The 16,623-nt window shown below is 38.2% G+C and overlaps 1 protein-coding gene and 1 long non-coding RNA gene across 7 annotated transcripts in view; one reads left to right on the top strand and one right to left on the bottom strand.

The window, feature by feature from the left end:
* Nucleotides 1-6,100, top strand: part of KATNAL1 (katanin catalytic subunit A1 like 1) — a 119,505-nt gene extending 113,405 nt beyond the window's left edge. For all 6 annotated transcript variants that reach the window (XM_082700977.1, XM_082700972.1, XM_082700973.1 and 3 more), the window contains exons 10-11: nt 544-670; nt 2,307-6,100. In XM_082700977.1, the coding sequence (XP_082557103.1) occupies nt 544-670; nt 2,307-2,505 (326 nt within the window). In that variant the 3' untranslated portion in view covers nt 2,506-6,100. The remainder of the gene's footprint in view (nt 1-543; nt 671-2,306) is intronic.
* LOC309848957 lies at nt 5,299-13,901 on the bottom strand. The gene is made up of 2 exons (XR_014303373.1): nt 9,935-13,901; nt 5,299-9,726 (listed from the first exon to the last, which is right to left on the bottom strand). It is a non-coding gene; the product is annotated as an uncharacterized lncRNA (long non-coding RNA).
* Nucleotides 13,902-16,623: the final 2,722 nt, after the last annotated feature.

Genomic DNA, 16,623 nt, shown 5'->3' with positions numbered 1-16,623 from the left:
CATTTGCGTTTACACAGTACAATACACCATTTCAGTCGTATTGGAACAGCAAATGTCTGTGGGCTGGCTCTCCAAGTAAAAAAAAAAAAACATTAATATGTGTTTCATGCCAAGTGCTGATTTCCTGTATCCTAGGAAATCTTTCTATATCACTTTTAAAGGTGAGCAAAATGATTCATAGGAGTTACACTCCATGCAATCTAATTTTATAAAACTAGACTAAATGTTGCTTTTTACTAAAAGCAATTTGATACTTGAATATTAATGATTTTATTTTTCATAAAGGACTAGAGACCGTTTGTTTTCACAGCAAGTATCTTCACAATCTATAAGGAAAACTCTTTGAGTTTTGTTTCAATTTCTAGTTATTGCAGCCAAGGCACTTAGGAAATTCAGTAATTCTGAGTCATGCCCTGAGTTGGAAATATTAGGTGGACTCAAGATACTGACTCCTCTTTCTTTTACTGAATGTTAATACGTGATTTCTCATCAAGATGATTTGTAAAGTAAAACCTCCAACACTAACAAAAAAATCTTCTACAGCAAAAGGAAGAACCGAGCTGCTGAAGATCAATCTTCGTGAGGTTGAACTGGATCCTGACATTGAATTGGAAGATATAGCAGAGAAGATTGAGGGCTATTCTGGTGCTGATATAACTAATGTTTGCAGGTATTTTTTTTTTTTTTTTAATGAGCTGTGACCTTAGATATTAGGTATAGATTTGGCAGGAGGATTGATCTTCAAGTTAGTATCGTTCCTAGCTCTTCACATGAAAGCAGCGACCCATTTCCTTGAAATGATTTCTCATTTGTCTTGTTTCTTTTCTACATAACTTCATGGGTCATTGTTAGAAGAATGATTGTATAGCAATATGGTCACCTTTTATGTTCCTCTGATTTTTTTCAATTTAAATTCAATTAGCCAACATATAGTACTAACTAAAGATATACATCTTTAGTTCAGATACAGAGTTTAATAATTCATCAGTTGTGTATAACGCCCAGTGCTCATCACATCATGTGACCTCCTTAATGCCTATCACTGATAACCCCATCCTCCCACTGCCTCCCCTCCAGCAACTCTGTTTGTTTCCTAGAGTTAAGAATCTCTGCTGGGTTGTCTCCCTCTCTGTTACTTACCATTCAGTTTTCCCTCCCTTCCCCTGTGATCCTCTGCATTATTTTTTATATTTATATATATACATATGAGTGAAACCAAAGATAAATTTTGTCTTTCTCTGATCTATCCTTTGGTTTTTGAGAAATTATACTGAATTTGGTAACAATGACTTTGACAAGCTAAGGTCAGTTTAGCCCTAAATTATAGCCTAGTTGTATCAACATAAAATAATATTAGTTTTGGTTATTATTTTACCACATGCAGATGAGCAAGCAAAGTTGTATCAGTTGAAGCTAGGAAATACACATTTTATGTGTATAAAATATATTCTATATTTCCCTTTCACTGTAGTGACATCATATTTTGTAGACAATTCACCTCACTCAATAAGGATTTTCTTTTTTCCCATCTTAACTATACTTCAATTGACAGCAATAGCCTTTCTTTAAAACTGTAGTATCTGTTGGTTCTCACTTTTTGTACTAGTATTTTTCTTACATACATGTAAGTTTAGTGGCACACAAGCTCCCAATAGTTCCACTGTGTAAAATACATATAAAATTTGAAGTTTTGGTTGGGTTGGCTTCCTAAGAGCTTTTTTGTGAGCATTAATTGTCCAGTTCTTCCAGACCTTCATAATTATATACAGCTGATCGGAATGGAACTGAAAATAGGATCTGGAGAAACCTGGTTTAATCCCTTTAGTTGTCCACCAGAGCCCCAGGTGGGGGCCTGCACATCTACCTGATGCAGATACATTCATGTTCCAGAGAAGGAGTTTCCTGGCTTTACCTCCTCTAATTAGGTTGTAGACAAACTATTATAAGATTTGAATTATCTTAATATTAGCCATGTGTTTGTTTTCAAGTGTGCAATTCCGTATTTCAAAACTCTACTTCTGTTTCCTAACTTTCTTGGCTGCCTTTGAAGAGCAAGTGGGGAAAAGAAAATTCAGTACTATTGGAGTCCAACCTCGACTTTTAGGATTCATTAATAGTACATTTTATGTTTAAGTCATTTGCATCCTGTTTTAACCTTTCAGAATATCTCTAAAGTGGGAAATTCTGCACAGCACCATAAAAACACATGAAATGATCTTTTGAATGTTTTCTCTTAACTTTGTTACAATTGACAATGTTTAAAACATTTGCATCAGTGTGGATTCATGGATTTTGTATGTTTTTAGGGATGCCTCTTTAATGGCAATGAGACGGCGAATCAATGGCTTAGGTCCAGAAGAGATCCGTGCACTTTCTAAAGAGGAGCTTCAGATGCCTGTTACCAAAGGAGACTTTGAATTGGCTCTTAAGAAAATTGCCAAGTCTGTCTCTGCTGCAGACTTGGAGAAGTATGAAAAATGGATGGTTGAATTTGGATCTGCTTGAATTTCTGTCAGTTCTTTCATTTCTGGTATTTTTATTTATAAAATGTGAAGAAATTCCCTGTAGTTTTTTTTAAAAAACAGGTTTAGAACTTTTCATTGGAGAGGTGCTTCCCTTAAAGGCAAAAAACTTAAAACCACAAAGAATATATATATAGTTGGGAAAGAAGAAAAGCTTGCACAGGGAGCCTGATAGTCTCCCTCACCTGGCTTTGTGCTGGTAATGCCACGTTTTCACGCATTGATATTGCACGTGCAAAAAAAAAAAAAAAAAAAAAAAGGCAGCATGTCAGGAGGCCAAAGAGCGATCAGTGTGCTCATGTAGAAGCTTGTTTACAAAAGGGTTAGAAGACCTCTCTTTCAGTTGCATTTGTTGGTTTGATTTTTTTTTTTTTTCTATTCTTCGCTCTGAGCGTGAGGGACCCATGTATGTTGACTTTTAACCTTAGAACTTGGTTTGTGTCAAATTAATTATTGTTAAAAATGATGGTTTTGAATTAAATAATTTGTTAAACCTTTAGAATTCAACTCTTCCTGTCACAGTCTATCCTATAGTTGAATTCTTACCTTCTGTTCTCCCACCATTTCTTCTATTAACTATCGAATCCTTTACTCAGCTTCATGATGTCCTCATGGCATGTGGTCTTCGAAGTGTTTTGTCAGGTTGTTTCTCTGGTCTTTAGTATTTTTTGCTGGCACTTATGTTGGAAGGGTGGGGAGAATATTATGATTGCACAAGAAGCACTTCTTCATTCTTGAATTCTAGATTTGTTTTCACTTTCCGTTCAGTATGTGCAAATAGATAAGCCTTTTATTTTCCTCAGCTCTAACAATGTTTGATTTTTGCTGAACTTGACTTTCATATTCTAAATAAATACTTTGGTATTCTAAGGAAGTCCACTCTCTTGTGGCTAATGCAAAACAAACAATATCTTTATAGTTTTCTGGACAGCTGGTTTAACAAAATAGCCTTATGCATAATGAGTGATGTTCATTTTAAAATTTTTAAATTATTCCTTGTCTAGGTTGAGAACTTGTACATAGAAGTCTGATTGCACATTGAGTTCAACAGGAATTAGACAATAAAAAGAGGCCAGAAAAAGTAGATGGCTTCTATCTAATCACAAGTAGAGCATCCTCATACTTGTTTTTTTAAATTACATTTATCCCATTTGGATTGGGCAACCTTTGCTTTAATGGTGATGCTTTTTAAAATTTGCATTTGATGCTATCTTGAATTCTCAGTTTTGGAGAGCACCCCCTGGTTTAAAACTAAAAATAATAGAACTTTTTAGACACTTAACAAAAAAACTCTTAGTATCTTGCTTTAAGACATTTGTTTCCCCTGTTAGGAGTTGTATAATTTTCAGATAACTGAAGTCTGACTCTAAACTCCAGGATTTTATATAATGCAATAAATCACCCCTCCTTCCTTCTGGGGCATAGTTTATGAGAGTTAAAATCATAGGGCATCATGATTTTATTTTAATTGAATGAATTCATTTTAAAAATTGAAGTAAGTTTTCTTTCATTCATTAACTTTTTAAATAAAGAAATAAATGATCACACTAAGATAATCTTGCAGACTGTTACCATCCAGTAACATTTTTTTTCCCTGAAGTCCTAAGGGCAGCTATTAAAACCTGTGTTTTGATCACTAAAACTTGTTAGACTCTTTTTCTAGGTCTTGTGTTATTTGTGTTGGCATGTATTTCTTCTTCTAAAATTCTTCATGGATAATATGGTAATTGTGATTTTAAAAAAATTATCAGTTAAGTAGTATTTGGACACTCAAGCTTCCTAGAAGCTTATCTTTGGTATGTTGGTGAACCAGGTGCACTTTTAAAATTTTTGATTTCCGTTGTTTCTCATTTTGCTCTGTCAGTGGGTGGCGAATGCTTTGTGTTTCTTAACCCCTTAAAGGATCCTGAGGAGATTGCTCGGGTGTTCTGTCCAACCTTTACTGTCGTACGCTGTCTTTATCGCAAGACAGTGTGTTGCCTTACCCAGAATGAGAAAATTATTGTCTTCTTTGTTTTTGTTTTTGTTTTTTTCTATGTTGCATTATCAGATTAGAAAGATTCAGTTCCTTCATCTGAAACCATGAGTGTTTTGGGCTCTGCAGCACAGTGAGGTTAGGACCGAGTTTTGTACAATTCTGTCTTACAAATATGTGATCAGATAGCTCCTTTGTTTAGCAGGCTTGCATTGGTTGCTTACAGTGTACAAGACCCTCGGGTGGGAGTTCTGTGGCTTACAGAGTTGGACTGGCTGGGCAATTCTGACTGGGCACTTTCTATAATTACACTGTGTGGCTTCTGGCTCCAACTAATGAAATGAGTTCACATTTTAAAAGGAGAGGCACGGTAATCTGTGTGTGCTTTGAAAGATAATATATATAGGTTTTTCTCTCTTTCTCCTTTAAATCTGTTTTAAAATAAGTTTGTTTGAACAATGGAATTATTATTGATCTGGCGATTTTCACAAACCATTTCCCAAACTTCATGTTTATTGTAAACGTGTGCACGTGTAATTATGGGAGACATTTTGCTCTTATTATCACTCTATTTTTTTAAAAGTACTTAGTGTTGATGAAATGTACTAGACAAATGGCTTTTAAATGTAGGCTGAAACCTTCTAGAAATCCAAGCAGCAAACTAGATGATGGCATCACAGACTTTCTTCTTCCAGTTAGTAGCGCTGTAGCCATTCTAGCATGATCAAAACACACTTTGGGCTTGGACCTCTGTCTCCAGAAAAAGGAAGAGAGCTTGGAAGAGGAAATGTGTTGAGGTCGAGCTGCATAATTAGGGGCTTCAGCTGAGCTCCTGAGATTGCAGTTTTTCTGATGTGCTATTTGACTGTCAGAGTATAGGGTGAAACCACTAATTACTCAAAAAGTGAGCATACATATATCTGGTGAATCTACTATCAACAAACATACAGGTTCTTCAAGTAAGGATGTGTGTGTGCAGCACCAATGTGCAACATAAATGTCACTCTTGCACTTGGCTGTATGTAGCCTGACTCTGTTGAACACAAAATTACTGATAATCCTGAGGTTTTGTACAGCTTGAGTTCATGTGAACTCCTGCATTGGAAGTTCTTTATACTTTATACTGTTGAATCTCTGATGAGAATTGTAAAATGGTAGCCAGTTGGCGTAGTTAGGTTTCTCTCTCCTCCAGCTAGGGTGGAGGATATATATAGACTTAGGCAGGTATTTCATATTGTGTGGGCTTCGGCTCCTTCAGTATTATCTTGATTATTAAATCCTTTTGGTGTAATAGTAGATCCCCACTCTTTCTTTTATCTTAGTGATAAATCATCTTAATCCTGTGTGATAGGCCTAAAATGTTGAGGATATTTGCTGGCGTTTTCCAAGAAATGGCCACATTAACTTGAATGAAACATTTTTTTGAAACATTTTTTTGTGTCTTTTGTTTCTTAACTATTTTGATTGTATTATTTTTTTTAACATATCACTTAATCTGTGATGCACATAATATTTATGTGAATCTAAAAATCTGTCACAATAGAGAAGAATAGGAATTACAGTTGGAGGACTTATTAGGGAATAAAAATATTTGAACCCCGAATGTTATATTCTCATCTCCACTAATTATTTTTTCAGAAAAAGCTAAAAACTCTATTATAATTATTATATTTACTTATTTATACTTTCAAATTGGGCTTTATTTATTTAATTCTTAAAGGATGTTTGCTTTTTAATATTGTTTCTTAATGCAGGAATGGTATGAGTACTTTAAAAATAAAATTCCTAAGATAATAGGTACATTTTTAAGCAAATGCAAATTAACAGTAATTCTTGAAATGTTTACTAGGTGTTTTGGCTCTAGACAGCTCTTTAAGTCAGTGGTATTTCTGAATTTCCAAGTGACTTGTTAATTTAAAAAAAAAGGAAAACTAATAAGGTAATGTCATTTATTTTTATTTTACCGTTCTCACTTCTTGATCAGCCTTATTTCATGTATGTCTATAAATAACCTGGATACTGCTTTGTCACCGGCAGTGTGGTTTTATACGTTCGGAAATTCAGCACAACAAATAGGGAATTAGTATAGAGGTATTTTTCCTGTAAAAAGCTTCCCACTTGATTTTGTGCTCATAAAATGCACTTTCATTTTACAACCTCTGAAATGACTAAATATTGCCCTTTGGGCAACTTGAATCTTTGCACTTGTTTTTTCCAGAGTCTACCTCAGTTAACCAGGCATAGTTTTAGGAGGAAGTGAACTGAAACCATATTTAAACTCCGTTCAGCATCTATGCAGATTTGTTCAAGCACTTCCTTCTCTCTCCTCTTGCCCTCCCTCCACTACGTTTTTTTTTTTTTTTTTTTTTAAATCTTGAGATTTAAAATATTTGCCTTTGCAAAGCTATATATTCCAAATTAAGCCTCTGTGAAATCTCTGGATAATTCTTTCTCTTTTTGGTGTGGCTTCATTATTCGGATGTGTTTAGTTTCAAGGAGCAGTTTCAGACATGACACATGTCCCCTTCTTTCCCATAGCTTCATAAATGCAGACTATTTTAATAACAGTAAAAACCTTGGAATCTAACTGTTCCAGTGTCCATTCTCTAAGAACCCACGTGTTTTATGAAAACACACAGAAATGGACGCAGGTCTATTCATGTGTTGGTACGGCAACAGGGAGTCGCCTTGAGTTACCATTTTGTGCATGGTTTCCAGCAGATCATTACGTGTTAGGATGGTTTGTATATGGCTATGAGTTTTGTTTCAGTGTTTGTCTCAGTATTTTGAACCTAATTCAAAGAAAAAGACGTTTCTAAATTGTATTTCTTCAACGTGCTTTTCCTTACATTTTGCGCTGTTACTTTGCTAGTCTCCTGAGCTTAGTTGTCTTTGTGCATAGGTTTTGATTTGATAATAAATTTCTAGAGTGTTGCTTGTTGCTGTTCTCTTTGTGGTTCCTATTTGATCTATAGTCACTGGTCCACTTATTGCCACCAGTAAGAGTAACAAACTCCTCACTGGTAAGGAATGACGTTTCCCAGAGTTTCCGTTCTTAAAAAAATCACATTGTAAACTTGACCTTTTGTGTTTGCCATGATAATTTCAAGTTTGATGGAGGTAATCTAAGAGTGGCTTTTTAATTAATTCTAATGGGTTTAGTAAATACACTTGCCTTATTTGTATAACACCATTGTAAAATGGATGTTCCATATGGTGAATTTTCCAGATGACTGTATCTTATTTTATGAATCACCCAGAACTTTTTTTTTTTAATTCATAGACTTTATTTTTTGAGCATTTTATATTTACAGAAAAATTCAACAGCGAGGAGAGTTCTTCCTCCCTCCTCTGCTCCCCTCCACAGCGCTTCCAAGTCCCTTTTATTAACATCTTGCTTTAGTGTAGTATACTTGTTATACTTGAAATACTATTGGTACATTATTATTACATTATTACAAAGTACATAGTTTACATTAAGGTTCACTCTGTGTTGTACAGTTCAGAGGGTTTTGATAAAAGGACTGTGTCGTATATCTACCATTACTGGATCATACAGAATAGTTCCAGTGCCCCCAACATCCTCCTGTCTCTGACTCTTCATCTTTCCTCCTCCCACAAACCCTCGACGAGCAGTGAAGACTCTCTCTGTAATTGCCATTTAAAAAATGTTATATAGTTGGAATCCTACTGTTACTTAACAGTTTGCACTTAAGTTTCCTCCATGTCTTTTTGAAGCTTAATAGTTCATTTCTTTTTGTCTGTTACGTGATATTCAAGTCTGTTTGAAGGACATTTTGGTTGCTTACAAGTTTTAGAAATTGCTATGAAGTGCTGTAAACGTTCATGTGCAGTTTTTTGTGTGGTCATAAGTTTGCAGCTCATTTGAGTAAATATCTAGGAATGTGATTGCTAAAATATATTGGAAGAGTGTGTTTAATTTTGTAAGAAACTGTGAACCATATTCCACAGTAGTTGTACCATTTTGCATTCCCACCAGCAATGAACGAGTGTTCCTGTTGCCCCACATCCTCTCCAGCATTTGGTGTTGTCAGGGTTTTGATTTTGCCACTCTAATAAGTGTGTACTGGCATAACATTGCTTTTTAAATTTCCAGTTCTGTAATGACATGTTGAGCATCTTTTCATATGCTCATCTATTTTTAGTTGGCTTTTATTGAAACCTTGCTAGAATGTGTCATACTCCTTCTCTGACTTGGTAAAATAGAGAATTTGAGCTTAAACTTTTCTTCATGATTCAGGGTTATCCTTAAAATATGCTACCCTCTGCAGCTAGTGGAGTTAGGGGATGGGAAGGCGGGGAACAGGGCTTTGCTGCCTGTCACTACATGGTCTTTGAGTTTTGGTGTTTGCTCTTATAGCATCTTTACCATTCTGTTATCAGACTGACCACCTTTATTCCTCTTCCAGTTCCTACCTCCAGTCTGTAGTGAACCCAGTGAAGCAGTCATTAAATGGCTTGTTAGAATACAGGTAAATTAGGAGTACAGTCCTATGGGGATAAAGAGTAGTAGGGAGCTGTACAGTCTTTAAGCTTTAGTGCTTTGTGTCCTTTCTCTAGGCTGTGGCCTTCTTAGCTTTATCTTTGGTTCCCAGACCTGTTCCTGGTAGACTCAAGTGTGAAGTCGATGTTTGTACTTGATTATATTGTCGTGTTGTCATATAATATTTATAGCCGCAAAGCACCTAGCATCAATTTAATTCCATGCGCCAGCCCCTGCCTTGCAAATGGATAGCCAGAAAGGGCAAGCATGAGCTACCAGGCTCAGATCTTGGAGGCTAGGGCCAGCGTACTTCCCTCCCTCCCTGGCTGGACATGACCTCAGGCTGCTGCAACTGGCCCAGCAGACACAGGGATTGACCCTGGATGTGCCCAGGCTGCTTACTCGCCACCGCTGCTCCTGGCAAACCAGGATCCAAACCGGGACACATGGGAAAGGAATCAAGGGACAGGAGCAGTGTCTCCAGTGGCTACTTCTTATCCTCTTTCTGATCAGAAAAGTTTATGGTGAGCTCTTCTTTAGTTCTAATTTTTCCAAGGTCTTCTCTGGACCTCTCATGTAAGTTTTGAGAGGTGCTCAGCAGCAACCCAGAGCAAAGGAAATTGGGAGCAAATGATATGGTGCAGTCCTCTTATCTTCTAGGTGAAAGAGCCAGGGAAATTTTATGATGTGTTTTCAAGATCACATTTTGGATTAGGAAATGAGACCTGTATCTATTTTTTTTTTCAAGATTTTATTTATTTATTTGACAGACAGAGATGACAAGTAGGCAGAGAGGCAGGCAGAGAGAGAGGAGGAAGCAGATTCCCTGCTGAGCAGAGAGCCCGATGCGGGGCTCGATCCCAAGACCCTGAGATCATGACCTGAGCTGAAGGCAGAGGCTTTAACCCACTGAGCCACCCAGGTGCCCCAGACTTGTATCTATTTTTGATCTTGAAAAATGCTGCAGATAGGCTTTAAAGAAAGTAAGCCAGACAGCAAAAACATATCTTAAGGACCTTTAAGCCTCTGATACCAATAAAGCCTATTCACCCAAGATGGTGATTGTTAATAAGATATATAAAATAAATTGAAATCATGGGTTGAAACTAACATTTGTAATGTTTGCTGTATGTTAGATACTTTACCTTTATTGTTTTATTAAATCTGTACATTAGCTAGAAGATATACCATTACTCTCTTTTTGCAGAAGAGGAAATTGAGGTTTATAAAGAGACTTGTTACAGTCATTTGTCCCCTAAGCAGTGGAAGGAAGAGTGGAATTAGGTCAGTTTAGTTCCAGAGCCTATTCCTTTGTTTGCTGTATCCCAAGATTACTTTTAAACAATATAAATGCAAAAGGACTCAAATCTTGAAATAAAAGTTATATTCACTCATTTTTCTGAGGTTATTAATGATTCTTACCTTCTCTTTTCTGAATGCTTTTTTTGGGAAAGATTGATTTATTTACTTTAGAGAGAGAGTTGAGGGGGAGGGGCAGAAGGAGAGAGAGAACTGCTCTCCCCCTATAGACTTCCCACTAAGCACAGACTCCAATGTGGGGCTCCATCCCAGGACTCTGAGATCATGACCCAAGCTGAAACCAGAACCCAGCTGCTCAACTGACTGAGCCACCCAGGTGCCCAAACTGTAATGCCCTTTTTTTTTTTTTTTTTTTTTTTTAAACCAGGAGACTTATAGGCTCTTGTGTTCTAAAACTAAAATGAATTGGGGAATGTCACTGTCAGAGCTATATCAGACTGTGAATACATACCTGTTTTGCAGGACAGACTTTTTTATAGGAACCAGTCATTCTGAAAGTTTCCATGAATTGTATTTAGACCACCAGCTTAAGTGACATAAAGCTCTATCAGTTATTTTTATTAAGAATATCCCCAACAGCACTCTGCCCACTGGATGACAGCTCCAGAGTCACTAGCTGTATGTATGGTCACTGTCAATTACCAGTAGAGCCACCACCCATGTACTTGGCCCTGGGTTCATTGTCTATATTTGAAGTGTTACCCTAGAGCTGAGTTTAGTTCTGAATGTTCAAAATGCTTTCAGTTAGCACATCTTTAATAACTTTTTTAGACAAATAACTAATCATGGTATGACTACTGTATTACAGAACATAAATCCTAAACTATAGTGTTAGTAATTATTATGTAATTAGATGGATGAATCAAGCTTCGTTTGCAATTTGTAAAATACCTCAAGCTGTTTTTCAAACATTTTGTAATATGTTTTGTAACATTTCTCAAATGTACTTTACCAAGCATATTTCCTCTAATTTTTAAGCCCTTGTGTATTTTAAGGGAAATTTAATCCATATGTTTCTGATTCATTTGCACTTAACTCATCAAAGTTATTTTTTTAAGAACAATTTGATTTCCAAGCAGCCTTTGGAACCCTTGTCATGAATTCCGTCAGCCTTTTTTAAAAGCCTTTTCCCCAATCTAAACTTTTTTCCTCCAAAGATAAATGTGGATGAAATATTTTAGTTCGGTTTACAATGCAGAGCCCATATTTCAAAATCTAAGCTAGTTCTGAATTTAGTGTAATAAGTTATCCTGCTTTTACTGAAAGAACTTGGTTCATTTGTTTCTCTTCAAAGCAGGTCTCTGCAAAGAGCTTGTAATAAATAAGTGTGATATCTCAAACACAGTGAACTGTACTACCTTCCCAAGTTCATAGCACCAGTGACAAAAGGGGATTGATCAGAAATCAAGCGAAGTTAACTGCTTGGGGGGGGCATTTGTCACGTACATGATGAATATGCATACATACTCAACTATGCATGTATACATTCATAAAATGCTTAAATTCTTACAGATTATCTTTTTTGTTTTTACCTATGCTTACAAATTCCAGCAAGACATTACTGTATTCTGGATTAAATTAATAATTTATTGGGAAACACCTGTAATTGTTCTCATTTCTCTTCAAAAATGTTTCTCACTGGGGCGCCTGGGTGGCTCAGTGGGTTAAGCCTCTGCCTTCGGCTCAGGTCATGATCTCAGGGTCCTGGGATCGAGCCCCACATCGGGCTCTCTGCTCAGCAGGGAACCTGCTTCCTCCTCTCTCTCTGCCTGCCTCTCTGCCTGCTTGTCATCTCTCTCTGTCAAATAAATAAATAAAATCTTAAAAAAAAAATGTTTCTCACTGGAGATTTAGTTCAACAGGTTTGTGTTGCCTAGCAGTTGGTCTGTGAGCACAGCTTTTTGTGTAGTTTTAATTCAGCAGGCTGATTGTATGAAATCTTCTTAGAAAAAGTAAGGTCATTGCAGTGAAGGTAAAAGGAAATACATTGCCAACTAATTGGACAGCATGTCATATACCAGAGTGACTCTGGAAGAGATTTGCTGCAACATAGCAACGAAGGGATGGATGGAAGGTTGCTCAAGGCAGCTAGAGGCTTCGTTCAGAAATACATGAAAAGAAAGGCACTGTTTTCCTGGGTTCTCATTAGAGAGTTGTGCGCAGTACACATTTGCTAATCACAAGAAATAGCCTCTTTAGTTCCTGTGCTTCATGGAGACTGTTCATTTTCTCCCCTGAATTGTTTAATGTGGGATGAAAACAAAATATCTTTCTGTACTTTCCAAGCACACTGATTTCTTATACATTTTGCTAGTTTGTGCTGTAAATGAACTCTTAAATACTTTAGGAAAAATTTTTATGACTGATGAATTCCTTTTAAGAATTAACACTTAATTTTTAAAAAATTCAAATCCAAATGTAAAATCTCTTGCATGAGAGGATGCTTTTACCCTTTATCTTGTATTTTTCCATATGATAATTTTACTTTACTTTACAAAGGAAATACGCTTACAAGATTTTTAAGGTAGTTTTTAAAAAATTTCTATTTATAGAAATCAAGTTAGCACCTGCTCTTCTATCTCCCAAAAGCCCTTTAAGTCAGGCAGGACTCGACCTCATTTCATTCGGCTCCTAGGGCAGGGTTGTGCGGGTCATCGTCACTGGTAACCTGCAGGAGTGTTCTGCAGACTTCTGGGATGATACCGCTCCGTCAATAAGATGTTTGGGAGTTTTCCACCCTGATGCTATTGATATTTTGTAGAATATTTGTAATTTATAGTAGTAATATTTACATATAATTTATAACCATATTCACAAAGTTAGAAAATTTAGAGGCTATAAATGTGAAAACACTGACAGATAATTTTATTGGTACGAAATGCCCTCCCAAAATTACAAAGAATATTTGTACTGAGAGACATGAGATTAAATATTATCTGTTTTTTTTCTGAGCCAGGGCCTCCTCACTGGGCACAGTGATTCAGTGTATTTCAGTGCTTAGTTTCATGACTGTTGTGGTGAAAAAGTGACTTTACAAAAGTGTATATAGATCCAAATGGAAGAAATAAATCACTGGCTGCAGTTATAAGTCTTGAGCTCTATTAATAATGATTAAAAAATCATGCTCGCTAATTATGCAGAAGTTTTCATTTACCTTTGGCTAAGCCTATGAAGGTTTTTAAAGAAATAGGAAATTTATTTCAAGGTTAAGTTGCAGATATTAGAGTTTTTAGTAAGAGACTCACAGTTTTTGGCAACAAAATCCTGGAACAGTGGAAACCCCTGCTTGAGGTCAGGAACTGGGTCTTCCGCTGGCCTGCCTCCCTGACCCACAGGTGCCCAGGAGTTCCACTTCTCAGCCAGTCCCACCGACAGTTTTCCTGATTCTGGTCGTGATGGTCCTCGAATGCCTTGGGACAGGTGTAATTTCTGTTGTGAGTTTTCCTCTTCTTAGTCTTAAAGTAATTCCTGACTTATAGATACGATGTGAATGTCACTGTCATTTCTTCCTTTTCACTTGTCAGGGCTCCCTGTGCTGACATCCACAACCATTTCTGCGGCTTCTGTTAAAATCTTCTGCAGACATGCCTATTGTCACCCTTCTCTTTCATTGGCTCGGAGATGCCTAAGGCCCTGCTGCTCCGGGCTGGCCTCTCCTTGCTTGCGGAGGAGGAGAAGGACTCTTCAGTTAAATGTGAACAGAACTGTTGAAGGGAGAAGCGAGAGTCAAGCAGCCGTAGTTACTAATAGCAAAATGTTAAGGTCTGAGAGGCAGACTAGAAAGGGAGACTCCAGGAAGGAGCGTATGGAGTTTTCAAAGGGAAGGAATCCTCGTGGATTTTGTGACTAGCTGAAGCCTGCCATGAACCACAAATGTTTGGTCTTATTTACACTATGTATACTCTGGTCCAAGCCTCACTCCTGCTGTCTGGCTGGAGATCTAGTAGCCATTTACACAGGAAGTCTGTTGGTTGGATCACAAGAGGCGTTAATGGCACTGTGAGAACGTCAGCTCTGGCGCCAGAAACCTGGGTTCTAGCCCCAGCTCCGTCACTTCCAAACTGCCGGACGGTGGGCAGGTTACTTATCCTCTCTGTGCCTCTGCTATCCCACCTGAAAATGGAGGTGATAATAAGGCAGGACCACTAGGGAGATGAAATGAGATACTGAATTTCAAGTGCTTGTCAGTTTCAGGCACTGCAATGATTCCTCAGTAACCGTGAGCTAAGGTGGCATGTAACAGGCTTTCCCAGAGCCAGCTGGCTTGGAATCGTCCTCAGTGGGCATCTTTATACAGCGAACACTACAGATCGAGTCTTCCTTGGCACACCCCCTGAGAGAGCCAGTTTACTTTATTTGTGCAAGTGAAGCAGCTCTGGATTCCTGGTCTAGCTCTCGTCAGTCCCTCTGAAATAGGGAGATGTGGTGATGAATCCTATTCCTAACCCTTGCTAGTCATAAAGAACAGGGCAGTTTGATTTGCATTGAGCCATTTTTTGACTCAGGGTGAATGGCTGTTGGGGATCTGTCAAAATTAGGGCCACTGTCTTTTCTGAGCTAGACTTTACTCCAGTACTTTTATTGCAGTGTAGTAGAAATCTGAGGACACCGGAAATAGACCAAAGTGTTGCACCACCCTTTTATTCCCTGACAAATACAGCCTGAGCTCTATCTAGGCAGTGCCCACACTGCTTTCAGCCTTTTGCCAAAAGTGGGATTCTTTAATTGTCCAAAGGGTTCTGATCCCCAGAATTGGCACGGCCTTCCTAGTGCCTATAGACATTTGTACATAGAAGTGTTTGCCAGGCATTTGTGAGAACTGTTCAGCTATTTTCTAGCAAACGTGGTAGGGGCAAGAGGAAGTGAGGGTTCTGTTCTCACTTCTTTTAATACCTTTCCTGATCCAAAAACTGGGTTTTAGTGGCAGCACCCAATTAGAGCTCTCTTGCGTCAGCACATGATAGCATTTCTCCCTTCTACAACAGAAACAGAAAAGCAAGCATGATTTCTCAACAAAGAGGCTCTTTAATCGGGAATTTACAAGCTACATGCTGTTTTTCTAATAGCAAATACATACACACCTTCTAGAGGATCACACAGATCCTTGTGTACCTTGCTTAAGAATCGCAGACTGGAGATATCATATGTTAGCCCCAATTGCTTTTCACAAGGAGGAAAAGTGTTACATGATGTCAGAGGGTCTCAGGTTCCATAGAGTGGAACTTTCCAAGGTTTTCTTTGTAATGCATGAGGAATTATTCAGGAGGGGGCTCTGGAGGATCTAGCCAAGACTTACTTTTTTGATCTATTCTAATTTGAATCTTGTGCAAAGCTTATTTTTGTAGGTCTATTTAGACCTTTATTAAGTCATTCAACTTACTGAATGCCCAGCAGATTCTAGTTAGAACCCCTGCTTTAAGGAATTTGTCCTGCTAGAGAAAGCCTGGAAACAAACCATCACACAATACTATGCAGCAGTAACAGTGAGTATGTGGCTGAGAAGTGGTGTGGAGGAGGAAAAGGACAAAGAAGGCTTCACAGAGGACATGAGGTCAGCCATGTTCTGAAGCATGAAGAGGAATTTGGCAAGTGGCGAGGGCAGGAACACTAACCAGGTAGACCTAGCCGTCATCTCCTTCCTGGTGACCTGTATCTGAGTGATGGCTTGCCTTTTATTAGAGCAAGTTCTTTAACACCGCTGTTTCCTCACTCATGGTGAGCTCTGTGAGAGTAGGGAGTGGTGTAATCGTTGCTTCCTGTACTTGGCATTTTGTAGGTTCTCCCATCCCCAGTGGGCCAGGAGAACCTGTAATCCTACCAGAAGGTCTCCTTTCCTCACTGTGACCCTGTAAGCAAAACCGTCGTGAGGAACATGGCTGCGAACAAACATGTTCACTGCAGGTTGGTGGCAAAGCTTGGATTTGAAATCCGCTCCTAAGCAGAAAGCCTAGAGCAAAACTGGGTGTCTAGTCTCCGGACATGGCCTCGGTAAACACAAATTTCATTTTCTTTTATTTCCATGTGGCTTCAAGGCATCTGATTGTAATTCCCAGTTACTGTGGTGTTGATAAACAGCTTTGCCTGCGTTCTCTACCGGGATGGTGGCTGCCCTGGCCACAGCTGGCTGTGGAGACCCAGCAACAGAGCTCCTCTCCTGGCCGTCTGATGCAGATGTGTCGCGGCTGTGGCACAGCTCTGCAGTCCTGGTGGCTTCTTCCTAGGGCTATAGAATCCCCCCCTTATTTTTCCAGGTTTACGTGCAGTCTGTTAGTCTGTCTTGGAGGTGTCTGTAGGTTAGAATT

Source organism: Mustela nivalis, assembly GCF_964662115.1.
Source record: "Mustela nivalis genome assembly, chromosome: 15".
NCBI lineage: Eukaryota > Metazoa > Chordata > Mammalia > Carnivora > Mustelidae > Mustela > Mustela nivalis.
Note: the sequence above shows the minus strand (reverse complement) of the source record. Positions and strands in the feature narration are given on the sequence as shown.